The sequence below is a fragment of the Talpa europaea genome, assembly GCF_964194135.1.
Source record: "Talpa europaea genome assembly, chromosome: 10".
NCBI lineage: Eukaryota > Metazoa > Chordata > Mammalia > Eulipotyphla > Talpidae > Talpa > Talpa europaea.
This window is the reverse complement of record NC_140077.1, coordinates 18,347,787-18,374,600: the sequence shown is the minus strand read 5'-3', so window position 1 is coordinate 18,374,600 and position 26,814 is coordinate 18,347,787. Positions and strand designations below refer to the sequence as shown.

The 26,814-nt window shown below is 53.1% G+C and overlaps 1 protein-coding gene across 2 annotated transcripts in view; it reads left to right on the top strand.

Annotated features, from left to right (window-relative positions):
• The window catches only part of NEURL1 (neuralized E3 ubiquitin protein ligase 1), a gene marked incomplete at both ends in the record, with an annotated part of 56,125 nt that overhangs the window by 11,479 nt on the left and 17,832 nt on the right, over positions 1 to 26,814 (top strand). The window contains one exon of one of the 2 annotated variants that reach the window (XM_084244809.1): positions 17,925 to 17,958. The exons of the other annotated variant lie outside the window; for it this stretch is intronic. Coding sequence (XP_084100935.1) covers positions 17,925 to 17,958 — 34 coding nt within the window. Of the gene's footprint in view, positions 1 to 17,924; positions 17,959 to 26,814 lie in introns of those variants that run through there. 2 annotated transcript variants of the gene reach the window in all.

Here is a 26,814-nt window from a genome sequence, read left to right as displayed (position 1 = left end):
GTAGATTAAAAAGAGAGAGAAGGAAGACTCAAATAAAATCAGAAAGGACAGAGAGATGTTACAACCGACACCACAGAAATACAAAGAACATTACAAGACTTATGAACAATTATATAAGTTGGATAGCCTAGAAGAAATGGACAAATTCCTAGAAACATACAGCCCACTAAGACCGCATCATAAATAAATAGAAAATCTGAGCAGACCAATAACAGGTAAGGAAACTCCCTTCATTTCATTTCAGAGAAAGCTTAGTCAGTGTTTGAGAGGTGCAGTGGGGGTTTTTCCCTTTCCTGGCTGGGACTGTTAAACCCTCTGGGGCCGAGGAGACCAGCCAAGACCAAGACTCTGGCATGGAACCAGGGTTAGAGCATGTAGTAGGATGAGGCCGTCAGTCGCCAGGGTGTCACACGGGGATGTGCCTGCTCCAGAGGTCAGCCTGCCTGGAAATTGGAGCTTTGTGTTAGGTTCCTTTGCCCCCAAATGTGAGGGAAACTGTTTTAGGGAGTTTGGGTTTCCTCATCTGAACATGAAGTTGAGGTTTGACTAGAGAAAAAAGATGAATTGACTGTCGAGAGCTTGTTCTGAAAATGGAGATTTATTGTCTGGTACTAAGGTTCAGATCCCAGGGCAAAAAGTTCTGTTTTGGGGTGAAGGTGCTATTTTAACAGACAAGATTTGGCTTGGTGTTGAGGTACCTGTTTTGGGGGTCTGAGTTCCATGTTGGAGTAGGGTTCCACTCCTTGGGGGGAGCTTCCTTTTCACTGGTTGCAGTTAAGCTTTAAGTCTTGGACCAAGCATGTATCTCAGAACTCCCTGTTGTAGGGTTGGGTTGAGATTCCTTTCTTGGACTTGGGGTTTGATTATAGAGGTGAAGGACTTGTGGCCTGAGAAGAAGGGAAGAGTTTGAAGCCCTTTCTCTTCCAGAGGAGACTTCTGGGACCACCAGCAGGGTCATAGGCCAAGTCTCATGAGTTGATGTCTGGGAGACTGGTCAGCCCTTGCTTGGATGTGAGACAAAAGATACATCACTTTTAAGCTTTAGGTCTCTGGCGGACAGCTTGGCCAAACAGTGGTGTTGACTCACAAAGCACCATCCAAGCTCACGTGATTCTGAAAATTACACTAGTGGTGGGCTCCATAGGCACCGATGGCCATTGCTTGCTGAGTCAGTCAAACTCCCAATAACAGCACTTAAGTCACCCCAGGGAACTGCCATCTTGGTCAAATTAGTGTCCATCAGATCTTAACTTGTATTGAGGGTCCCCTGGGGAGCAGGAGCACACACTGAGTGGGGTGTGTTAAAGCTGGGTCCCTGGGGCTTGATGTGTGGATGTGGTGGATGGATGGGTGCTGGGCTGTGGTACCAACAGCTTCCCTCCCCCATGGGTCAGCTCACATTCTCCAGGCTGTGGGTCTAGACATGCAGAAACCTGAATCTGAAGGGGCTGACTCTCCCTGCGCTCTGCAGAGCAGCTAGATACAGAGAGGCTGTTGCATCCTCTCACCCCAAGTCTGGCTGTCACCCAGCTGAGAAACATCTGCCTTAAGATAGGACCACTGCCCTACTTCCCTCTCCAGTTTCATTTTCCCATTACTCCACCTCAGATCCTCTCACAGAACTGAAGTTGCTGGGAAGAAAAAATTCCATTCTGCTTGTCCTGGGCTTTCAATTTTGTGAAGCCCTCAAATCTCTTTCTCTCTGGATCTTGCTCCAATATCTCCTGGCAGTTGTTGAGACAGGTGGGCTTGGCCCTGTTTCCTGGAGGGGCAACCCGAAGTCCAGTTGGGTGGACATTTCCAGGGTACCCTCAATGTTGCCTGTGCCCTCTTGACCAGAGCACACAATTGACTGATGGACCTTGAATGAGGGGTTGTGGCCTCCTAGCTCCCCCATGCACCCATGTTGCAGGTGCACTTTCCTGTCTCAGAGGGCCTCCTCTTTTCTTACCCAAGTGAGGACAGCAGGTAATGGTACAAAACTGTTATGGGGAGGCCACTTGGGGGCAAGTCCTCTGATGTTCCAGAAGACTGTCCCCTTGGGGACAGAGTTCCTTCCCTCTGGTCCAGGAAACTCAGGTACCTGAGAAGATGGGGGAGGTTTCTTCACCACCAAGGGATGTCGGGGTAGAACGGTATGGGTTTGCAGGGACCCCCAATCCCTATTCTTGGGCCTGGCCAAAGTATTGGGTTGTTGGAAAAGTCATGGTGTATTTTTTGTTTTTCAACCAAAAATGTCTCATGACTTTTCTGATAACCCAATACATGGGAGCTTGAGGGTCTCGGGGGCCCCACTGGACTATGGAAACCCAACTCAGACATTGAATTCTGGTGCAGCCTTGGGGATCTCTGGGCTTCCACGAGAGGTACCTGGACCAATCATTCATGCCTGGTTGGGAGGAAGGAGGAAAGCAGGCAGGGTAGAACGCAGGGTGGTTGAGGCCCAGACTCTGGAATCGAGCTTTGCTGCTGTCCTGGCTGGAGTCGAGGCTTACCTTCTGTGTGCCCTGATTCTCTATGTGAGCTAATGCTTGATAACATTAGTTACTGTAGTTGTCACTAGGTTCAACCTTCAGATCGCCATGGAGATATCACTTCCTCCAGGAAGCCTTCCCTGACCACCCTGGTTAGGTGTCCAAGTCAGAGAAGAGGAGAGTGGTTCATCTGACTGGAAACAGGAAAGGCTTCCAGGAGGAGGGGTTTGTTTTGAAGAATGGTGGGAAAGTTGGTATAGATATAAAGAGGTTGGGGGTGGGGAGGGAATAGATGGAGAAGGTGGAACTGCCCTATCATGCACAGTAGTAAGGCCAGGGTAGCCCGAGGGTGCAGTGGCCTGAGTATAGGCTAAAGATGGGTTCAGAAACTGTGGGTACTGCGATCCTAGTTCTGCGTCCACCAACACGTCACCTTGGGCAGGTCATGTCATCCCCAAGTAGCTATTAGTTTACACCCCTTCGGGGCTGTAAGATCACAGGGAGAGCCCTTTGTGAGAGGAGCTGGTCCAGGTTGGGGAGGGATGTCGGGCTAGGCCCCTGCAGAGTTCGGTTGGGAGGAGGGCAGGTATGTGTGGAGGTGGCCTGGGAGGGGACCAGGAAGGCAGGGCTGTGTCAGCTTTCTCTGTTTTGTAAATAATTAAGTTCTTATCTCGGGTTTGTGGTGTCCACACTGCAGGAGGCAGCTGGGACAGCTGGGAACAAGGTGCTGTATTGTCCAGGATGTGATGGAGTCCCTTCCCTCCCCTGTGCCCTCCCTCCGGGCCTCCTGGTGGGATGGGGGTATGAGTAAGTCTTCCAGGGGCTCCTGGCTGCTGGCTGCCTCATGCTTTCCCCCATCTCTCTCCCTTCTTTCCCCATGTTCTCATTGTCTGGTTTCCCTTCCTAGTCCTACCTCTGCAGGCACAAAGGATCACTTGCCCCTTCCATACTGTACCCCTTCGTGCCATTACCCTGTGCTCCCCCATCACTGCTGCCTGTTGACAGCCCCCTCTTTCCCCAGTGACCCTGCTCAAACACCCCCACCCACCTCAGGAGTCAGGCACCCCATCCCCCAGGTCTGCTGGGCCTCAGCCTCTCAGGGGCCTCAGGGGAGCACCGACCTCTCCCTGCCCCAGTGCTCCAGAGACGAACAGCTCGTTGTTTTTTTTTTTCATTTTTAGTGCTTAACACCGAGAATGTGAAGGTCTGTTTAGTCTTGTCCAGCTAACATAAACCAGCCGGAACTGGGCCGTGGAGGGGAACTTTGCTGTATTTTCCCTTATTTGGAATGAAATTCATTGTTTTTCACTGGTAAGCAGTGGGGGCTCTGGGGGGCTCCACCTGGGCCCCCTCCCTGGGGTGTGGCCTGGGTGGCCCCTCAAAGGTGACCAAGGAGTCTGTGTGCATAGACTGGCCCTGGGACACCAGTGTCTCAAGGATGGAGAGGGCCTGGGCTCAGGTGGTCCAACTCTGCACTTTCACAGAGGAGACATCGGGACTCAGAGAGGGGAGGGGGGCCTCCCCAGAGTCACAGGGCTAGTGGAAGGAGATAGAAAGCTAGAACTGGAGCTCCTGGTTCCCTGGTTCTCATCTGTGCTGCGTCATGGTGCCCCCGGCCTAGGAGCTGATGGTGTTGGGGTGCAGGGCAGGGGTGCTCATGAATCTGGCTGGAAGTAGCCTGCAATCTGGGAATCTTCCAAGCCTTCTGGGGAAGCAGCAAGGCGCAGGGGCCTGGTGTGGGGAACTGAGGGGAAGGGCATAGAGAGGAAGAATGGGAAGAAAAGGAGGGGTGATGAGAGGGGGAAGTGGGACGCGGGGAGAGCAAGGGGTCTAGAGAGCTGGTTCTGGTCCAGTCCTGAACCCCCACTGGGGCTTTGGGTTCTAGTGCCTTCTCTGACTTTGGTCTTCCCCACTTGTCCTAGAGGCTTTGCCTTTTTTTTGCACATCTCCTTGGTGCCTGGGATGAACTGAGGTCAGGGCCTGTTCTTCCCTGTGATGGCTTTGCAGGCAAGGCCGCTGGGCAGGTCACCATCCCACTTTGTGCCCTGGTTTCCTCCTCCTCATGAACGGAGGCTTGGGCTCTTCATGTGCTCTCTGCAAGAGCTTGGGCTTTGGAGACAGAACTTGGGTTTCAGTCTTGACTCTGACACTTATTGGCTGGGCTATTAATTAGGGGCAGAGATTTTAAAACTTGTGGCTCTAAAGAGAACAGGGAGGTCCTTGCAAGGGGGGCAGGAGGTCACGTATCCAAAATGTCTGCACCTGAGTGCCCAATAGAGTGGGAAGTGGGGCAGAAGCAGGCGATATGGAGCATGCTGACCTCTGGGCCAGGGTCCTGGCTGCACAGGGTCCGGAGGCCAGTATTGGGGTTCTCTTTCTTTGCTCTATCTCAGATCCTTACTCCAGCATCACCCAGTGCCTGTTTAAATAGCCTTTCTAGAGAAATTTCCCCATTTCATAATCCTTTAAAAAGGCTTTCCCACTTATTTACCTATCCTTTTCACGGAGAAGAAATACTGGAATGGAAGAAGCCGGAGTGGACCATTGCTGAGACTGGAAAAGAAAGAGGTTAGGAAGTGCAGGCCTGAGAAACCCTAGCTGGAAGGCCCCTGGAGCTGGGGAAGTCAGGGCAGGAGACACCGTGTTGTTTACTATGAACATTCCGCAACCTGCTCCTCCAGCAGTAACATTAGTGCTATTATCCGAAGCTGTTTATAAAGGTACATTTAACTTCTGCTTCTACACGGGGAGCGAGGCACTCACTTACAAAAGGTCATCCCTTGCCAAGCTCTACCACCCAGTGCGACATTAAACTCAGCACTAAAACTGCAAGGAGATGACGTGTAGGCCAGTGTCCACCCCGGCCTGGGCGTCTCTGGGCCGTGCGCACGTCGAGGTTTTAGATTTACTTTTTGATAGGTGGGGGTAGCTGCTGGCGGAGCATGGGTTTAAGAGGGATAACTTGGGAGTTGGGGGAAGAGTCGAGAAAGGGTGAAGCTGTCTGCGGGAAGGATGCGGTGGCTGGACTATGGTTGGAGGGGAGAGAAGGGGACACGTTAAAGACATACTAAGGAGGTGCACTTGGCAACCCTGTGAATGGTGGGGTTCGAGGGAGCGGGCAGAGTCCTGTGGTGCCAGGTGTTCAGGAGGCAGGAGGATGGTGAGTCCATCAGGGCCTAGGCAGGAGAGAGGATTAGAGGGGAAAATGTTGGGGTAACTTTGGAATTCCCAGAGACATCCTGGGGGAGATGTGAGGGTGGGCAGTTCCATGTATGAGCTAGACGCTGGGGGGAGAGGTCATCCTGGTGGCACTTAAGCCGGGGAATGAGGGAGCCTGTGATGGACAGAAGGGAACCGTGGAGGAGCTTCTGAAGGAGCACGAGGAGAACCAAGAGAGGGCAGAGGCCAGGGAGGCCGGAGAGCAGGGTGGCAGGGCACCTCGTGGTTCTCGCACCTTCAAAGGCCTGAGATCGGCTGTGGATTGTAAAACGCACACTCCTGGGCCCACCTCCAGATAATCTGGCTTAGTCCATCTGGCAGTAGGTTCCTGGGACCTGCTTTTTCAGATAAGAATCTCAGGAGATACTGGCAGAGGGATCCCTGAGGAACACTTGCCCCGAGGGCCAGTCAGATTTGGGTTCAAGTCTGTACTGTTGAGTCTTGACCTTGGGCAGTTTCTTCGATCCTCCAGGCCTCGGTTATCAGGACGTGACCATACTAGTTTCCACTTCACGGGGCCCTTCGTGGATTCAGTGAGGCTAGAGCTGTAGGCCGCGTGGCCAGAACTGGTCTGCGGTAAGAGTTCGATAAATAGTGTGTGCTTCTCATTCAGTAGCTGAGGTTGGGAAGACGGTGAGCAATGGGCAGCAGGGTCTGCTGACCATACGGACGGGTTGCATGAGGTGCAGTTTCCTTGAAGAAACTGGCTCTTGACAGAACTAGCCCCAAACTCCTCTCCCCAAGGTGTCATGTCTGAGTTGGTAGACTCGAGCTCCTGGCTCTTCAAATCAACTCTACAAAGATTCACGGATAAAATCAGAAGTCAGCCCGCTGCTTCCCACTAAGAAATTTACTTTTCGATGGACTGGGCAGTGTGTTGCCTGCTTGGCCTCTTCCCTGGCAGGAAGTTCCTTGAGTGCTGGGTGAATCTGGCATCCAGCCAGGGATACCAGCTTGGGGACACAAGCTGAGAATTTAATGCTCTTGGACTCTGAACCCTGCCCAGGCCACGTCACCAACAGGAAGATGCCTGCCAGTGGGCCTGTCACTTGGCACTACTGTCCTCTGATGGGCTACCATGGTTTGCCTGAGAGGCCCCCACTTTGTCCTGATCTTTCAGCATCCAATGAACACGTCTTTTCTGTGGGTTTGTTAACACCTCCAGTTAGGTCTCTCAAGTTCTGGGGACTATTTCATCTCTTGAGTGTGACTTTACTCTGATCTATGTCCAATTGATTTTAAAGACCGAAATTGGGGGAAAATGCCATGGACGGGGGCTCCTCATTGTGAACTCTTTCGCTCTCACTGCCCACACAGGGTTTTGAGAAGGAGGGAGTAGTAGTCAATGTTGGCACCGCCATAGATCGCGATGCTTTGCAGCTTGCAATTGCATTTGGCAATGTGATGAAAAATGTCCTCCATATTGTTAAGAGAAAAAAGCAAATTGCATGATAGGGTGCACAGTGTGACCCTGTTTGTACTTAGAATATTTTTCCTTTCTTCCTTCCTTTCTCCCTCCTTTCCTTTCAACTAATATTCATCAGTGTGTATTCTAGGCACTGGGATACAGGGGTGAGCACAGTCCCTGTCTCGGAGTTACATTTTGATGAGGAGAGACAGACTTAAAAAAAAAAAGCCAACAAAAAGCATGACATATGGGATATCAGATGGTGATAAGTGCTATGGAAGGAAAAATCACGGGGTGTGGAGGGTAGGGATTATGAGTGGGGGGCCTGGGAATGTTTATATGTTTCAGTAGGTTGGTTGGAGAAGGTCTGGTAATAACTTTGAAGATGGCTGGAAGGAGGTGAGGCTGTGGACAGAGCGGTGCTGTTCCTTGCCTGGATACCTTGTTGTCTATCGTGCATCTGTTCCTCACCCACCAGCCACATGCAGACCAAGGCTGAGTGGATGCCCAGCTGACTCTTACCAGGGGCTCTCTCTGGGGGAGCAGGTTGGGGAGAGGGTGGTGTGGTGAATGGGGTGCTTTTACTTTTTACTCTTTACAAACAGGTAGTTTTATTTCCCTTTGAAATAAATCATGTGTTGCTTTTATAATTTATACTTGTAAGTAAGCTTTTATAGCCCTTCCCATGCCCATGTAGAGGGTGGTCCACAGAGTCACTTTCTGCTTTGACAAGTGGTGGTGAATGAGAGGGATGAATATGATATATTTGATATGTAACTGACTGTAGTTGCTCTTGGTGCTTAGTAGAAATTAGTTGTTTTCCTTCTCTGATTCTTCCCCTCAGTCTAGGACAGGGCCAGGTATCCCAAAGTGCCTAGTAGTCTTGGCCCCTTACTTGGAGTTTTGTATTAATCAGTTGGGGATGGGGACTGGGTGTCATCAACAGTCTTAGGTGACACTGATGTGCAGCCGGGATGGAGAACCACTGTCATCTTGGAACAGAATAGATGCCATGGCCATGACAGCCACTTCCTAAATTTGTGTGCTTAGGGCAAGTGGCAGAACCTCTTTGAGCCTTAGTTTCCTCATCGCTGGGAAGACTGAAGGAGCTCATGATGCTCATAGACTTTGCAAACTCTTTGTCACTGACTCCTGAAGGATAGTTGCTCCTCATCCCCCTTCAATTTGGAGGGAAAATTCAGTTCCTATGCTGCTAGGAGCAACCAGGGTAGAGATTTCTCCTGAGCACAGCTTCCTGCCATTAAAATAAAATATGAAAGAGAAGGAAAAATGACAGACCGCTAAGCCACAGGCAATTGCAGTGGGCTCTTTTCTCCTTGGAAGGCGTGGGTTTGAATGCGCTGCTATAAATGGCTTATGCAAACGAGTTGGAGGGGCTCTTCCCCCTGCTGCCTTGATCTGGGAGGGAGCCAGGTGCACAGTTTTCAGCATCTCCTCCTTGTCATCCTGCAGTGGGCGGTTGGGGGCTGGCAGACGCTCTCCCCCTGCCTTCGGGGAGAAGATGGTCAGATACAGCTCAGGCTTCTCGTTGTTCCAGGACACACCTGGCTGCTTGGCTTATTGACCCTTCCTACCTGAGTGCTGACTGGTGCTGCCAGCACTACTTGAGGGCACAAGTGGGGCCTCCCTGGGACTGTGAGATCTTGGGCCAGGCAGTCTGTCACCTGTCCCAGGGCATCACTGGGACCCCAGGAACTGAGGGCATTGTGTCTGGGCGACCTCAGGGCTGCAGCCCAGAGAAGGGGCAGTAAAGACCATGCACCATCAATCTCTGCCTCTCTTCCCACCTCCTCCCTACCCCTTCCCTCTTTGCCTGCTTCCTTCATAAAATAGACTTTGTGCACCGTGAGTGCCGATTCTGTTAGGTGCTGGAAATCCAGAAGTACAAAGACACCTGTCTCCCCTTTGGTGGCTTCCAGTATGTGCTCAAAGTGAGTCCAGGACCCAAGTGGGATGAGGCTGCAGTGAGTGCTTTGAGGTGCAGCAGGGCCCAGGCAGGCAGAGCAGTGACGCCTACGTTGGTACACAGAGGAAGTCCGGAGCCAGACACCAGGATCAACAGATTTTACGTTGCGCCTGCACAGAGCCCAGGCTGCCCTGACTGTGCGTGTTTATCTAACTGAATGGGGCTTTGCTCAGGGCAGCACCGTGTGGTCGGCCCAGCCCTGGAGACTGGTCTCCTGAGTCTGAGAGCCCGGTTCTGCATTGGTCTGGCACTTTCTAACTTAGGCAATTCATTTCCATCTCCCCGGGCCTCTGTTTTTCTCATCTGTTAAAAGAAATGAGCATCTTCCCTGTGCTACCTAACAGGGTGCTTTTGCAAAACCAGGACGATTTCTGTGAAAGTGCTTTAGACCTTTTAAGATCTGGGTGGTTATTCTGAGAGTCTCCAAGGCGGACAGGTCAGCTTGGGCTCTGATGTCTGGTAGATGCTGGTCCAGCTCCCGGCTGAGCTGCACATCTGCAGTGTGCCCAGGACACGGTGTTCCAGGGCTCTGCTTGCCACCGAGGTGCTCAGTTCCCAGTACTCGCTCGCTCTTCTCTCAGCCCACAGCGGGCGATTCAAGATGCCAAAAACAGATGTAATTTTCTTAGTTGATTTGGTTACTTATTTGTCTTAGTTCCTGCTAATTTTTCCAGGAGGAAGAGATGCTTGGATCCCCCACTGATGAGGGCAGCGTCTGTGGTGAGAGTCAGTTATGCCCAGGGGCCCCGGGTGGCAGCTTGCAGGCAGATGTGAACAGCGGCCTCTCCCATGGGCTGGGGATTCTGGGGCCTCGGGCGCCACCTGTCCTCACACAACCCTTGGACTCACAGCTCAGCCTCGCTGCTCTGCTGTATGGTTTCCTAGGTACCAACCCCACCCCTGCACCCTGATCTGGCCTGGGCCCTGTTTGGTCGTCAGCCTGGTCCCTACCAAGACTGTATCTGTGACTTTTCACCTGGCCAGTATGCACTGCCCGCCTTCCTGGGAAGTGCACCATGCAGCGCTTAAGAGTGCGGGCTCTGGAGGCCTACCGGACTGGGGAGGCCTACCGGACTGGCCTACCTAGTCTCCCCTCTGCCATTTCCCGCCCTGCACCCCAGCTTCTTGTCTGTCAGGTGGGATGAGGACGGGCCTGTCTGACGTCCAGGACTGGGAGCCTCTCTCCAGCAGCTCTGCCTCGGACACGGCTCTTCCTGTGCATCCCACTGTCCTGAGCACGCTGCTTGTGCTCTCCCTTCCTCCCCCGCAGCCTCTGAGGTCGGCCCTGCTGTTACTCACCGCACTTCCGGAAGAGGAACTAGATGCCGAGTGGTGCCTGCAGAGCCTGCTCTTCACCACACCTCTGAGCCCCTGTGTAGACACTCAGTGGGGGCACGAGCAGTAGTTAGTGTTCTCGTGTCCTTGGGGTCTGGCTGCCTATGGGGAGTCCCCACTCCCAGGGCCTGGCCCCGTGGGGTCCTGCACCATCACACCCTCATGCCCACTGAGGCCTAATGTCTGAGCTCAGTATTGGAGTGAGAGACCCTGGCAGTGGGCAGCAGGCAGGCAGGGCCCGGGCAAGAGGGGGGAGGTGGGCCCAGGTCAGCAGTGCTGGACTCTGCCGTCCCTCCAAAGCTGGACCTGGGAGGGGCAGGGAGCAGGGAAGGGTGCTCAGAGACAGGAGTGTCTGGTGGAGGAGCCCCAGGGGCCTCCCAGCCTGGGGCCTGGGCACCGGAGGGGTTGGTACCTGGAGTCCCGGCTGAGCCATGGTGCCTGAAGGTGTGTGTGAGAGACGGAGTATGTGTGTGAGGGCACGTGTGTGAAAGAGAAGGCGGGAGGGGAGGGACGGGAGGAGTGGGAGAAAGAGAGACAAAGCGGGGAGTGCTGAGGGGGGCCTTTGCTGCAGAGGAGAGATTTAACCTGCTGTCAGCTGCCAGCTTTTCTCATAATCTGGGGAGGCCTGGCAGCTTGGGTGGGTGTGCGCATGACTGATGGACGGGGCTGTCTCGCTCCAGCACGTGTCCAGTCTCCCGTACTAACCTGGGTTTCCTGGGCGCGACCTCCCTTCCCCCAGTTCTCATTGTCTGCCCTTTGTCCTCCAGCTCAGCAAGGCTGTAATTTAGGGAGCATCATATGAATTCAGACCCTGGTCATGTATCACTTGTGACCATGGGGACGAGGGCTGGCTTCAAGTTGAAAATGCCTTTTACCCTGGAACAAAACCAGAGCACCAGCCCGGTGGCAAGGAATGATGCTTGCTTGGAAGACCCTGCATTATTACCTGGCGCTCTGTCCTGGCATCTGCGTAAAGGCAATAGTAGCTGTGAGGCCCCTTCTCTGACAGCAGGTGCCCCCTTCTCTTGGAGCGTGCTTAGTGCTGGACTCCTGGCTTGCATCTAAGTCTCTCCTCTCAGATGTTGGGGCAGGGACCTTAGCCCCTCCATGTTCTACCTGAATTCTCGAGTTCTCTGGGTCTCTGAGCAACAACACTGACAGCAATAGTTACTATTACTTGTTGAGCCTGGACAAGCAGGCTGAGCGCTGGGCCTGGGAGAAGCTCAGAAGCTGGCGCAGTCATGTGGCAACAGGATTTGCCTCTCTAAGGCCCAGACCAGTCTCTCAACCTCTGCGTGGGTGGGGTGTTCACATGCACCCACCCTCCCTGGCCAGGGACAAAGATCTTATCATAGGTGCATGTTTGCTTTCTGTTGGGGGTTCTGTGGGCCTGGCTTCTGCCCAGCGCACTCTGTCCTGGAAATCGAAACTGGGTTTCTTCCTTGTTCTGTTCTTTCTGCCTGGTGTGGTTGGTGACCCCTGTCAAGTCTAGGCAGCTGGCATGGCCCTGAGGTCCAGCAGGAGTGGGTGCTGGCGACTCCATCCCAGTCTGAGAAAGGGCTGCTTGGCCCCGGGCCTGGGGCCTGGGAGGGACGCCCATCCAGGCTGTTTTCTCAGATTCCCTTTCTGGTCTCCGCCCCCGCCTCTGCACCTGTTGTGTTCTCGTCATCCTGGGTGCCTGGCAGCTGTCACTGCTGGGGCACCTGTCCCAGCCCCAGAGGATGTGCAGGGGCTCCCTGGCTCCATTTCTTGCACACAGCTCATGCGTCCTGTCTGTCTCTGCATGTCTTTGTCCTCATCACCACACGCATCTCTCACTCTTCAAGACTCTAGGCAGGGGCCTGCGCATTCATCCAGGTTCTGGGTATGGGAGGAAGTTTGGGGGTGAGGTTCCCTGCTCCTCACTCTCCAGTGCCCGGCCCAGTCTGATAGGTGAGGAGAATGGCCCTGAGAGCTCGGCCTTAAGCCCCAAATGCCAGGTGACTCATCAGCTTAATCAAATTATCCCTTGTTCTAGATGAAAGACACCATAGCAACCAGGAGCTGCCCCCCTGCTCCTCCCCACAGGGCTACCTCCCTCTCTGATGTCTTTATGGATCTCTCCAGATGCCCACCTCATAAACAAGAAGACATCTCCTCTCCCCCGCCCAGTCTCCTGGGCCTCCCGATGCCCTGACTTGCACGTCATGTTAAGTACCAGAAGACGTTGGATCCAAATTCAAGTGCCCCTTATCCTCTACCCACTGTGACCGAGCAAAAGGCTGCAACGTGCTAGGCCTCCTTCAGTGCACCTGTAAAATGCGCAGGTCGCGTCTTTGCCTGTGTGAGGCTGTGGCTGGCGCTTGAGGCGCCTTCCTTTCAGAGATCTTGGAGTCTGTGATATTGATGGTTTGTATTGTCCAGTGAACTTGTTCCAGGTTTTGTTCTATCGTTGCTGGGTCTGCTGTAGACTTGAGAGGGCAGGGGCAGCCTGAGGATATGGGTGCTGGGCCTTGGGAGTCATGGATGAGGCAGGAAAAAGGACTGAGGAGGAGAATGGAGCTCGGAACCCTACCACAGAGATCAAGACGGCACCAGGCGGGCGGAGGAGCAGGAAGAAAGGATCAGGAGATGGGGAGATGACAGGGTGCGGAGGGTGGCTCGGGGGTGGGGACTGTCTTGGGAGCTGAGTGGGTTCAGAGAGTCAAGAGGAAGGAGGTTCCCTGGATGAGGCTGGAGAGCAGAGACATCCAGGGCTAGCCAGAGCGAGGGGGCCTCTCTTTTTGAAGCCTGAAGGGTTTCCCATTAGACCAAGTTGCTCCTCAGGGGGTCACTCACTTCTGCCTTCTGCCTGTGGACTTTGGGGTATTGCAGCCCCCACCCAGTCATGGATGGGTCTACTTTCTCCAAGGTTTGTGAGCTCTCCTATTAGCAGATGGGACGCCCATCACCTCTCCTGCCATTATGTAAGCTCCACCCTTGGGATGTCACCCTGTCCACTGGGAAGCTTCCAGGCTCTGCCTCCACAAGGAAGCCTTCTGATTCCTTGAAGAAAGGACCGCTGTCCCCTCTGTCTTCTCTTCCTCAAGCATGGAGAGCCCCTGCTCTTGACCCTTATTGGATAAGTGAGTTTTGAGGTCAGGCAGGCCTGGGTTTGATCTCTGACTTGTCTTGCCTTTAGTGTCACTTCTCTGAGCCTCAGTTTTACAGCCTGCAGATGGGGCTGATTATAGTCCTGCAGGGATGTCATGGGATTAGGTGGGGTTATGTGTGTGGGATGCTTAGCACAGCCTGGCACAGTGTTTAACAACTGGCAGCACTTACAGCCTCTTCTGTAGATTTGCTGAGAGATTCTCCATTCTCCTTTCACATGCTTTCTGCCGACAGAATGGAATACTGAAAACCTTTGGCCAAAGAAACCCCATTGCTTGATCTCAGCTTGGTTTCTGCTTGGCTTCTGAAGGGTGGAAGTTGGGTCTCTCTCACTGGCAGTTCCCTAGTTGGCTCTCAGTGAATGCTTGATGAGTGACTAAATGATTGATGTAGGGCAATGGTTCTCTAACTCCTTTTAGTAACAGTTCTTTGGTCAAATGAAATTTTATGTGATTCCCAGTGAATAACATTGAGAGCAATAAAGCGATAAAACAGAGGTGGGTGTAGCTCTGGCTGTCATGTCGCCTGTAGAGGCCTTAGACACTGCTCTGGATGGGCAGTGGTGGTGGGGAACCCCAGATATAGGACTTTGCCACTTCCTTTTAAATTGGGGAAGTGGACTGTAGTTAGGTAAATCTGCAGAAACCCCACCAGATTGTGGTGCTGAGACGTTGTCCATGTTTCTCCCCCTTTCTCTTCTCCATCCTTACTCAAGTAGTCAAGGTGAGGACTGCCACCTTCCTGAAGGATTCTGAGTCTCAGAGCCCCTACCCTGCCTCCATCCCTGCTTGGTTACTTCCCCACAATCCTGACTCTGGAAAGTTACATGAATGAAGTGAGATGTTTTCTGAGTATCTGTTCTGAGCAGGCATTATGCTAGACCCCAAGGGAGTGGGGGCAAGCCAGGTACAGGCCTGATCCTGCTGGCTGCCACTGCTTTGTCCTCTGGAGGCTTTTGCCTTGTCCCCTGCATTCTCCATGCCAGATGGCAGAGTGACCTTTTAGAAATTGGGTCTGGTCTTGCCTCTCTGCTGAAGCCTGCCAGGGGTTCCATACTGACCTCAGGAAAAAAGGTCAGAATCTTTATGTATTCAAGCCCCTCCCCACGCCCCACCTGTGTGTCCCCAGCCCACCTTGGCTTGCCCCAGGCTCTTTCTCAACTCCAGTCATACTAACCTTGCTTCCCAAATGTTCTGGACTCCCTTCAACCATAGGGCCTTTGCATGTGTTGCACTCACCCTGGAGCACTTTCTCCCTCAATCTGCTGCCACAGCACATGGACATGACTACTCATCCTTCACCACTGCTTTTCAGGAAAGCCTACTCTGTGCCCCCAGGACCTTGCTCCTTCTTTCAGGGTTTTGATTGTTTGCTCCTTAGTGAGACTACTTGATAAATGTCTGCTTTCCTCTGGACTGGTAAGTTCATGAGACGCAGGGCCCATTTATTGTTCATTACCCTTGCATTCCCAGGATATTGCTTAGTGTCTGGCACATAGTACGTACTCAGTAAATGTTGGTCAAATTGAATTGTTGAGATGCTCTTGGGAGACGCCAGAGCAATCATTCAAGGCCATAGCAACAATGGCCATCTCTGCAGGAAAGAGTAAGAGCAGGGACTGGGAAGGGCAGACTCAGGCCTCAAAGGAGAGACAAGCTCTAAGAAGGGGGCTCACTCTCCACACGGGGCTGCAAAAGCCTCCCTCAAGAGGTTGCTAGTGCAGGGTGGATGGGAAAAGGTCACTCCAGGGTGGGTAAAGGCAGGAACCAAGGTGGGCAGAGTTTGGTCTGTGGGTGCTGGATTGTGGGAAGACCATGTAGGGAAGGTCCCAACCAGGTGCATTAAAAGAGGAAGTGATGTGGCACGGAAGGGTGTGCTGGGCATGGGTGTGGAAGAGTCCACAGAGACTGAGATGTTAGAGGGAAGCCAAGTTTTATTGAAAGTGCTTTCCAAGAGAGGAAAGGACAGGGTCAAGAAATTGCCTGCCTGCCCCGGGTAGGAGTTGGGGGTCTAGCTTTTATATTTGAGTTTATTCTGCCATGCACTTTCTCGTTTTGCTCGCTTAGCAAGCACTGGGAATAACCTGTTCTCAGATTAAAGGAGCAGAAACTTTCCCTTCAGACTGTGGGGTGGGAAATATTGCTGGTAGTTGGGGTGCTGATGGGGGCAACTAGCCCACTACCCAGTTTAATTTAACCTCATCAGGAAGCAATAAATCATGTGGTATACCTGAAACTAACTTAATATTTTATGTCAATTATACTTCAATTTTAAAAGGTATGGCAGGACCATTTAAGGAGAAAAAGGCCAGGCAGGGTAGGAGGGGAGCTGACTTGCTTCAGGAACAGCCTCCAGAGCAACTGATTTTTACCTCAGTTTCTTCATCTATAAAATGGGCATAAAACACAATCTGTTTCTTAGGAGTGTCCTGAGGTGAGAATCAGATAAGCTGTTATGCATATGTGCTTAGACATGACTGGCACACAGCAAGGCCTTGTGATTATCCCACAAAAGGAGTCTGGGGCAGACTTTGACTTAGCCTCCCTCCCCAAGGCAGTGGGTGTATGTGCCCAGCCAGCAGCCAGCATGGTCTGGAGGTCTGGAGATGGGAGCCTGGTGTGGAATCAGATGTTGCGGTTTCTCCCAGGGAGAAGTCTCAGGCATGCCTCTGGGCTAGGAAGAGGATTAGCACTTTGGGCTGGGAGCACTCCCACCCAGGGCCTAACCAGCCTTCTTGCTGGTGATCCTAGGTCTGGCTGGAATGCCCCCCCCCCCAACTCAGGGCTCAGCACTGCTCCCCTAGGTGTGCAGGGCTTGCATCTAATATAGGGCAACCCCCACCACCCCCATGGCTCCTCCTCCAGCCCCCTCCCTCTGCCTACTCACCTTCCTGCCCCACCCCCATCTTTGCTCAGGAACCCAAATCCCTGACCCCAGAGGACAGAGGCTGGAGGCAGGACCAGGGCTTGGCAAGAAGGAGCTGTCCTGTTATGGGGTGTGGAAGGGAGACCCCTCTCCTACAAAGTGCCTTTGAGGGTGATGGGTTGTGAGATTGTCCCACAGACCTGGACTTGAGTCCTTGCTCTGCCTCTGATCTTCTGGGTAACTTTAGGCATAGCGCCAGGTGCACAGGGCAACTCAGTGCTCTTTTGAGGGTGACTTGGGCTCCCGGCAGGCTGACCTAGGCCTAGAGGGGCCTCCTTCCTGCTGGCATTACCTGCTCTGTCTGCAACTTTCCTTCTCTTGAGTGTGGGTTCCATACCTCAAGATTTCTCCAGAGACTACATTGTCATGTGTCGAGTGTGTGCATTGTGGGTGTGTAGGTGTTGGTGTGCATATATCTCAGGTGTGCACTAGGTGGCTAAGTGTGTATAATGTGAATGCTTTCAAGTGTTTATGAGCTTGTGTTTGTGCACATGTTTGTGACATGGTGTAGATGGATAATGTGGGTTTGTATATATTGGTTTGTGTATGTTCATGATTTAAAGGGCAATTTGACGTGGGGGTAAAAGGTGGATTCTGGTACCAGACTGCCATGGTTTGCGTCCTGGCCCTGCCACCTTCTAAGAAGGTGACCTCTTTGTCTCAGTTTCCTCATCTGTGAAATAACAATAGTAATGGTACCTACTGAAAATAATAATACTGACCTCATCATTCAGTCTGTGAGTGCCAGAGGAGTTAATATTCAAATGGCACTTGCAACAGAGCCTGAAAGAAGATAGAAGCGGTGTGAGCGATTTATTACTGAGCTCCCCTGGCAGACTGTAAGCCCTTTGAGGGCAGGACAAGGTCTGTTGTGCTCACCATGGCTGCCTCTTCACCTGGCCTGACGTCTGCATGCAGTGAGTGCATCATGGCATGTGGATGGCGGCAGGCCTGGGTGAACAGTGACGTGTGTGTCTGTGATGAAACGTGTATGCTCCCCTGTGTGTGTGTGTGTGTGTGTGTGTGTGTGTATGTGTGTGAGTCGGCTGGGGCTGGGGCATCTCCAGCACTAAAGCTCGGCTATTTCAGGAAGCCTCCAGTCTCCTCCTCCTTATGTAAATAAACATGACAGATCCCATCGCCTGTACCAGCGAGGGGAGGTGGGGGAGGCTCCGGGAGTGGGTGGGAGCTGGGAGGCGGCAGCAGCAGCAGCGAGCAGGGCCAGAGGGGTGTGCGTGCTTGTGTGGCCGGCCCTGCAGGCGGACTGCTGTGTGCCTTGCGGGAGGGAGCGCGTGGGGGCACAAGGGGCCGGCTCAGCCCTGCCATGCCGGCTGCTGGCCGCGGGGGACAAGGCGGGGCAGGAGGAGGGGAGCTGGAGGCCAGGGCGGCTCTGTGACGAGGCCAGCCAGCCAAACGGAGGTGGCTGTGCTGCCCGCTGCCCGAGATGGGGGGACAGATCACCCGGAACACCCTCCACGGTAAGACCCCAGCTGATGCCTGGGGGTCCAACCACCTGGGGAGGCCTGGAGCCGAGAGGCACTGGGGCTGAGGGCTGTTCATTTCTCTGCCTCTTCGTTCCTCGCTAGATTCTGGGGCTGTGGGAGGGGGCACCTTTGGGTGGTGGACACCGGGGTGGGGAAATGAAAGGAAAGCTAGGAAGAGCAGAAATAGGGGAGCTTTCCCTGGTAGCTGAGTCTCCCCTCAAAGTCTCCTTGTCCTCTCACCTCCTCAGGCTGCTGACTAGCCCCCAAGCGAGCTAGGGAACCCTGGGTATCTGTATCCCCCTTTCCGGGGATCATAATTCAACAGCTGGGGAGATCTTTTTGGGGGTCCTGGGATGCAGGCTGTGGACATCAGTGTGTGTGTCATGATAGAGCCATGGAGAGATGTGTGGGCACACGTGTGTGTATGTGTGTCTGCTCACGGGTATGCATTGGAGGTATCTGTGGGTGTAAGCCTGTGTCAGCTTGTGCCTTTGCACATGGGTGTGCAAATGCCAGCCCTTTCCCCTACATCCCTGTCCTGAGCTCTTAAAGTGTGTGTCCTGCTGGGGAGGCCAGCAAACTTCTGACCCTTGGCGTTCATGTCCGTGGTCAGAGCCACATAGGCAGGCAGGTGAAGGGGGAGAAGGGCGGAGCACGGTTGGCTCCCTGTTCTCGGGGCCTCTGCTTGCCCCAACGCCTGCTCCCTCACCACCTGGCCCCAGTGCCCTGGTCTCCAGAGAAACATGCCTGATGTGATGGCACCAGACCCGCAAGGGAATGCCTTCCCAGGGGCTTGTTTTGTGAAGAGGAGGCCCCCAGGAGCCAGGCGTTCCTGTACGAACTGGCTGGTTCCAGAACAGTGTGGGCTGACCTTGGGGAGTCCCTGTCACACTCTCCTTGTGCCCTCCTTCCCCCCTTGAAAGGGCATTAGAGATGGGGCAGCCTCCATCTGCTGAGTGCAGTGGGCACCGAGGGACCTGGGAGAGGCTCAGGAAGGAAGGAGAGTGATGACGGGAGCCGTGGGAGGCTGTGGCTGGCACTGGTGACCAGGTGGCTTCCTCCTTCCAGGCTCTGGACTTTGAGAGAGTAATCTCTAATTAAAAAAGAAAAAGGCAGGGAAGGAGAGATGGGAAAAGCAAATCATTGGCTCTCTTAAAAGGAAATGAATTTCGTCCAGGGCCTGGAGGGCTAAGTGACAGATGGAAGGTCCTGGAAGACACATAATCCAGGGCTGACCAAGGGCACTGCCAGTGGCCTAGGCTCTGGCCTGAGTCGCAGACTGGGCTGACCTGGGCCTGGCCATGCCTGACTGTGGGGCAGGGGCTCTTCCCAGGGCTCATTGGCCCCAGCCAGGCCTGTTGGCAGAGGGTTTGGAGGCAACTGGCATTTCCCACTTCAGTCAGCCCTGGGCCAGCCCTGGGCCTGCGGAGGACTGAAGCCCTCTGAGGAGGCGTACAGATTGTCCTCCCGTTGCCCTGGAGCACAGGCTTCAGAGGGGAGTGAGGACGCCGACACCACGCGAGGCAGCCCACGGCCATCAAGAGCTCACGCTCTGGGGTAGCTGGCGCGTGTGGTATTGCAGGCAAGTGTCTTCCTGAACCTGTTTCCTCATTTGTCAATGGGGCTAATGATAGCACCTCCTTTTTGGATTATTGGGAGGATTACATGAGACACTGTGAAAAAGGACATAATGTGGGGAAAACAAAAGGTTTTGGGAAGGCATTCTCCCTCTTTTCTGGGGACAGGAGGATAGCTTGGGGTTTTCCTGAGAACTCTAGGAATTGGGCATCCAATACCCCATCTGCCTTTGCCCTACCCCCTGGCTGGGACCACCCTCCTCAGTTAAGGCCCCCATTCAGCTGGCCCTGGTCCGCCTCGGCCTGCCATCAGCACAAGGAGGAGATGTGATTTGGGGGCTGTGGAGGAGCAGGTAGCCTGTTCGCCCTATGTCCTCACCCACGTCCACACCTGCGCGTGCCCGCACCTGTACACTGGTGCCCGAGTGGCTCTGGCTCTGCTTCCTTCTGGGGGCGGGGAGCTGGGGGAGTGAGGTGTTAGCTCCTTCCTGGAGCAAACCTTCCTCAGCCTTGCAGCCTGACTCCTGCAAACACAGTTACATAGTTCTTGACTGTATTTCCCTGTGGGCCTGGGGTCTTTCTTTGGTTGAAATGGAAGATTTTGGATTTCTGGGTTATAGTGAGAGATGACAGAGTGACCCCAGATTGTGTGTGTGTGTAATGTTGAACTAGTTGTGTGTTTGTGTTGGCTCTCTGTGTTTCTGGTGTCCACAGATTGTGTGTGTGTCCACATGATGTGTATCTATCTGTATTATATTAAGGGATTGCATATTGTTTCTGTGAGAGCGGACGCATTTGTGGACCTCTGTGCCTGTGACATAGCCTTGTTATTCTGTAAATGTCAGTGTGTGTGTGTGTGTGTGTGTGTGTGTTATGGCTGGTGGTGAGGAGTCAGGCTCCTCTGGGATCAGGTTGGCCAGAGACCGATGGGAGAAATGAATTCTCATTTGTAAGATGGTTTTGGCAGTTCCACGCTTATCTCTGTAATTGGGCAGATTTCTAGTGTGGCTCCCAATCTTGAGGGCAGGATAGGAGGGCAGAAGGCAGCACAGAGGAAGACAGAGCAGCTCTGGGGCGCTCCGCCACCCTCCTCACCTCTCCCTTTTTTACCTCCTATACCCTCTCCCCCTTCATGGCTTGCACAGCATCCAGCGGTACATGTCACGCCGGGTTGGTCTCTGGACTTAAACCCTAGATGCTGGGGTGCAGGGACCAAGAGACTGGTTCCCACTCAGTCCTTTCTCAGATGGGGCCCAGAAAGGGAAATGGCTGAGTGAGGGCCTGGGGCTGGCAGCGCCGAGGGAAGCCAGGCCCGTCCTTGCATAGCGTCCCCCTCCCTGCATCTCCTTGGCCTCCTTGATTTTCAGACAGGTGCAGCACAGGGCATCAGATGGCCTTTGAGATCTGGGATTAGTGCAGAAGGAGCCCGTCTCCTGTGGCTGCTCTGGAGGCTTAGGCCAGGGTGTGCTTGCTGGAGCCGGACAGGTGTCTGCGAACACCTGTGTACACATGCATGCCCGCGTGCACGCCCTACTGTGCCTGTGATATCAGGGAGGGTGGGGATAGGGCTGGTCTATCCCCTTATTCTCTTAACTCAGCCCACCTCCTGGCATCCAGCAGGTGGAATCAGGGAGTGAGGGGGAGAGTGGGGAGCTGCTAGGCCACCACGCAGCAGCTGGAGCTGGGTGGCCAGCTGTGATAGGGCCTTTGGAGCTCGCTGCAGAAAGTGATACCTGAACTGGTGATGAGGCTAGGCTTGGTGAGAGGAAGGGAAGGTAGGCAGGAGTTCTTGGGGAGAGCTTTTGAGTCCTGTCCACTCTTTCTGGTTGTGTGACTATGGATCAGGCTCTTTACCTTTCTGAGGCTTAGTGGCCACTTTCGTAAATCAGGTTGGCAAGGTTTACCCTGCAGGGTTGAAACGGGAGAAAGTGAGCAAATGGGCACAAGGAGCAGCACACCTGGTACCCCGAAGTGCTGTGTGAATGGATGTGCTTCTGTGACAGTTTCCCTGGAAGCTCCTTCAGGCCTGTGTGTGCTCATGTATAAACACACACACAAGCATGTGTGTGTGCGCACACCTGGCTCCCTCCAAAGACCAAGATTGAATCTTCTGCCTCCCATATCCCTGGCAGGCACCCAGGACAGAATGTCCCCTGGGTGCGTGTGTTCCTCATTAGGCACACCAGCTGTGTGACTGCGCACGCGCGCGCGCACACACACACACACACACACACACGCAAGAGTGGGTTTATGTAGGGGAAATACGGGTAAGGGTCTGCATGGTGTGTGGACTGCGACTGAGCCCTGATCCCCTTCATTCTCTCGGGCCTTGTCTGGGGTATTGAGAGATGCTGGGAGACAGATAGGGAGCTGGACCCAGAATAGTTATCACGTGGAATCCCCTTCTGGAGTCCTGGGGTGTGTCGGGGGAGAAGGAGGAGGAGGAGGGCTGGTTCCCTCCTGGCACTGAGGATGTTGGGCGGCACAGCTCTATACACATCGGGTCCCTGGAAATCTCAGAGACTGGGGTTTCACAGAGTGAGTGAGAGCAGGAGGCTCAGTGTGGAGATTAACTTGGCTTTGAGGGTGCCGATCCTGCCCATTCCCTGACATGCTCCTTTGCCCCCTTGTCATCATGAAGTCATTCAGTCTTCCTGGGGGCAGCAGGACCTGCTGTAAGCACAGATGGGTGCTCTGAAGTAGACAATAGCATGCTCATGAGGTCCCTAACCCAATGGTGGATGTGTGGGGACAGCAGCGGTTGTGAAGAAACTAACTAGCGTGGAGTGGGAGAGGGAACCCAGCTTGCTGGCAATTCCAAGATGGCAGGCTTAGTGGGAAAGGCTGTGTGGAGGTGCTGGTCTGTCCTGGGGAGAAGCAGCAGCAGCACGGGGCCTCAAGATGCTGGGTCTGAACAGCAAGCTGCTACCCTGGGGGCTGGTGGTCCTGCCCACAGACCCAGTCTCACCATTTGACCCCAGGGAGAGTTCCCAAGGAGCCCCCCTAGTGACAAGTTTACAAACAACTCTTTTAGGAGCCATTGTGGGGGCACCCCCCAGGCAAGGATATTGTTGACACAGTGGAAACTCCCCCCAGGGCTCCATTCCTCCTGAACATTTATGAGTTGCCAGACATGAGGCTGCCCAGCCCTCTGGGTGACCCTCAGTCAGCTCATTCTTGCCCCTGCAGTCAAGGGAAGCATCCCAGGGGACCTGTAACCTCCAGAGTGACTTCCTGACACTGCCCCCTCCAAGCTCTGCCCCCACCATTCAGCAGAGCCCCAGATGCCCAAACTAGGCTGAGCTGGGCGGCCAAGAAGGGGCAGGGAGGAAGCGATGCCAACAGTGACCAACCTCTACATGCTCAGCATCCCCAGGGCCACTCTCACACAGGCCTCAGGAGTGTGGGCACAGCAGGGCTACCTGGCCAGAGTGAAGGTCCCAGCTCTGACCCCAGACCTATGCCTCCAGCCCCACAGCCATAGTCATCGACTCCAAGACCTGTGGGAAGTAGGGGTCACAGCAGACCTGTGGGAAGCAAGGGTCACAGCAGACCTTCTTCATGGGATTCCTGTGAGGATTAAATGAGAACGGTATGTAAAATCGACCCAGAAAGTAGCTGCTATCATAGTAACAATAGTTCTAGATAATAACAGTCATTAATAGCTATGAATACTTATTATTGCAGTTGACATCAATCTGTGCTCTCCTGTCTTCGCACCTTTTTCAAGTCATTCCCTCTGCTTGACATGATTCTCTCTCTGCCCCATCTGCACCTCTCCAAATTCCACCCATTTTTCAAGGCCCACCTAATCCCTCTGCATTCAGGACAGCCTAATTCTGAACCCGCGGTGCTGAATACGAGTGCCCGCAGGGTCATTTTGCAACCCCTATGAAAGAGGCTTGTCTAACTTTCTGGAGGCAGGGCAAGAGCATGAGCACTGGAGACAAGAGGTGCTGGGTTCAAACCCTGGCATGCCACTGACTTGCTGTGTGCCTTCGGACAAGTCACTTGACCTCTCCTAAACCTTGATTTCTTTTTCTGCAAAATGGGATCACCACAGCTGCCCTGCTCACCTCTCCATGCTGTTGTGAGGATCCAGGGAGTCTACAGACTTGAAAAAACTTTGCAAACCTTAATACTTCATCCCAATATAAAGTCTTACTTCCCTTATAAAAAACCACCACCACCATAGGAAATGGCCAGCTTGCTTCAGCCCAAGGGGAGGCTGCACATCTCTGTTTTGCCTTATTCCAAATGCCCTGATCCCGATTGCCAGGGTTGTCCTGACTTGGGCCAGCTTAGATGCATTCATTGACCAGGTTATCTCTGGGGAAAGACTCTAGGGGCCAATTCAAAGACTGGGGTAGGGACTTGGGTGATGGAGATGATTATTAATACTCGGCAGGTGGGAACTTCTCTGGGCTCCTTAAAGGGCTTGACTTCCCTGCTCCCTCCAGGCATGCCCCAAGCCCTCTTCTCTGCTGGGAACCATTCCTTCCTCTTCCTCACCTCTATGTCTGCCTTTCTCTCACTCATCCTTCAGACCTTGATTTTAAAGCCTTCTTTTTTCCTTGATGGCTCTCTGAACCTCAAATCGAGTTAGGGACCCTGCTATGGAACTCCGGGGTCTCCGACACCCTTAACATAGCACCCAGAACCCAAACAGCCTTTCTCTATTCGGAGTTAGAATAGAAACTTAAGTCCACAGAATTAAGTCCAAATGCCCTGAAGCATCCACTGTATACGATGTACTGACCCAGGATTTCCAAGCCCACACTGGTTTTGTTCTGTGCCATCCTGAGTCACTCAGATCATGTTTTATATTACAGAATGCAATTTATTGTCTCAGAAAAGTTGCAGAGTCATTTGTTCTATTCCCCCAATGGACTGTGAGCCTCCTAATAACAGAGACCATGGCCTTTTGGACTGCTGCTTCCCTGTGCCTGGCTTAGAGCATGTAGCAGGTGTTCAAGAAGACTTGTTGAATTAATTGTCACTGATCACTTCTTCAGTCTATTCATCCATTGCCAAGTGTCCAGAGGACACCTGCTTTGGACCTTGCCCTTCCTGGTGTCCTGTGGAGAAATTAGTGGGGACTAAAGGAGTAGCTTCCTTTACTGCCCAGCACCAAGATCTCACACTGCATGCCTAACGACAGCCTGTTCAAGAGACTTCAACTTGCCTACACGAGTCTCAATTCTTCTTTGTGTATTAAATACTGCGCCAGATGCCTTGCAGAACATTACAACCTCATCTCCCCTCCCAATCCCCACAAAGTAGGGGTCTGTAGGAAGCAGCCTCTAAGCTGGCCCGAATCATCCCCACATCCAGCAGGACCTCGGGGTACTCATATCCTTGCATGATCCCCTCCCCTTAAGTGCACAGCAGACTTAGCAACTAGCTCCTAACATTTTAGTTGAGCTGAAATAATGAGGTTCCACTCCCCAGACTGGGTTTTAAAAAGACTTTGGCCACCGCCAAGGGTCACTGTCTCTGGGGGAAGTCAGCTGCCATGTCTGAGGTAGACACCCCCTGTGGCAAGGGACCAAGGACTGCTGATAGCAAGTGAGTAAGCTTGGACATGGATCCCTCTCCAGGCAAGCCTTCAGATAAGACATGCCCCCAGCCAACAGTTTGACTGCAACCTCACAAAAGGCACTGAGCTAGTGGCACCTAGCTAAACTGAGTCAACATTCCTGACTCACAGCAACTGGGATATAATGAAATGTTTGCTGTTTTAAGCCACTGATTTTAGAAGTAGCTGTGCACCAATATGGTACCAGTTAGTCCCATACTGTAGATAAGGAAATGGAGGCTCTGAGAGGTAATGACTTGCCTGGGGGTCCTGTAGCTGTGAGAGGTGGAGCTGGGCTCTGCACACAACTGCCTCACTGTGCAGCCATCCTCAGTGGGCGGGGAATATGGGCTCTGCTGTTAGATGCTGAGCAGGGGAAGGAGAAGGCAGGTGCGGGGCTGGAGAGGGCAGGGAACTGCACCCCCATCCACAGATGTGGGAGGAACTTAGAGCAACAGACTTGACCAGCTGTGGCCCTTGAGGGGGCCCAGATCCTAGGCACTTCCTGGGGTGGGGTGTCTGGTGCTGTGGTCAGGACCTCAGACTCCCCTTTCCTCGAACTTAGTGAAGATCTGGCTTCTTGTTGCTTTGAGGTATAATTCATTTACAGTAAAAGTCATCCTTTGTAAGTGTGAGGTTTGGTGAGTTTGACAAGTGTGTAAGTTGTGTGACCACCGCCACAGTAAAGATACAGGACATGTCTGTCACCACAGGAACCTCGTGTGGGTCTGCATGCCTGTGTGCTCGCAGCTCTGTCCCAAGCCCTGATGTCCACCGCCATGTCCTGCTCTGTAGGTTTGCCTTTTCCAGAACGTCATATAAATGGAATCGTGCCGCACGTGGCCTTGGGAGTCTGGCTCCTTTGAGCCTGCTTTTGAGGGTTCTCCTTGTTGGGTCTTGTTCTGCTCATTTCTGCCGCAGAGCAGCATCCGCCGCACACACATTGCACTTGTTCATTCACTAGTTGAAGGACTTGAGTTGTTTCTGGTGCTTGTGATGATGAATGAAACTGCTGCACTTTTGTGTTCAGATCATTGTGTGAATATGTTTTCATTTCTCTTGGGTAAGTGCCCCTGAGTGTGATTGCTGGTTTGGGAAGCATTCGACTTTATAAGAAACTGCCAAACCATTTCCGCACTGTTTGCACCACTCATCGGCATCCTGCCAGCCACGTGTGAGGGCCATGTGTGAGAACAGGGGTTGTGTTTCTGTGTCTTGGGGGCAGACACACGTGCGTCGTGGAGGGAACACAGCAGGGTGACAGATGTCCTCTGTGAGGTGATTTTACGTGGATGAACATTTTTTTCATGATGTCAGCTATGACCACATTTTCAAGTGCATTAAAAAAGTTTACCAACCATGCACCAAGTCCACGCTTTCTTGGCTATTAATGCTCATGGCGAAGACACTGGCCCTGCAGTCAGATTACCTGCATTTGCTCCTGGAGTTCTTCCTGCCAGCTGTGTGACCTCAGGCAAGCCATTTCTTGTCTCTGAGGCTCAGATTTGCCATAAGTAAAATAGACTGACAATGTTTCTCCCTACCTGCTCCATTTACTAGGAGGGTGAAACTGGGAAGTTTCTGTAAAACTGCATTTTGGGGCGGGGTGTTGACAAATGGCTGCTCTTACTATTGGGGCGTGTGGTCCACCTGTGAAGAGCATGTGTTTAATGCGGATGAATGTTTAGGCCTTCA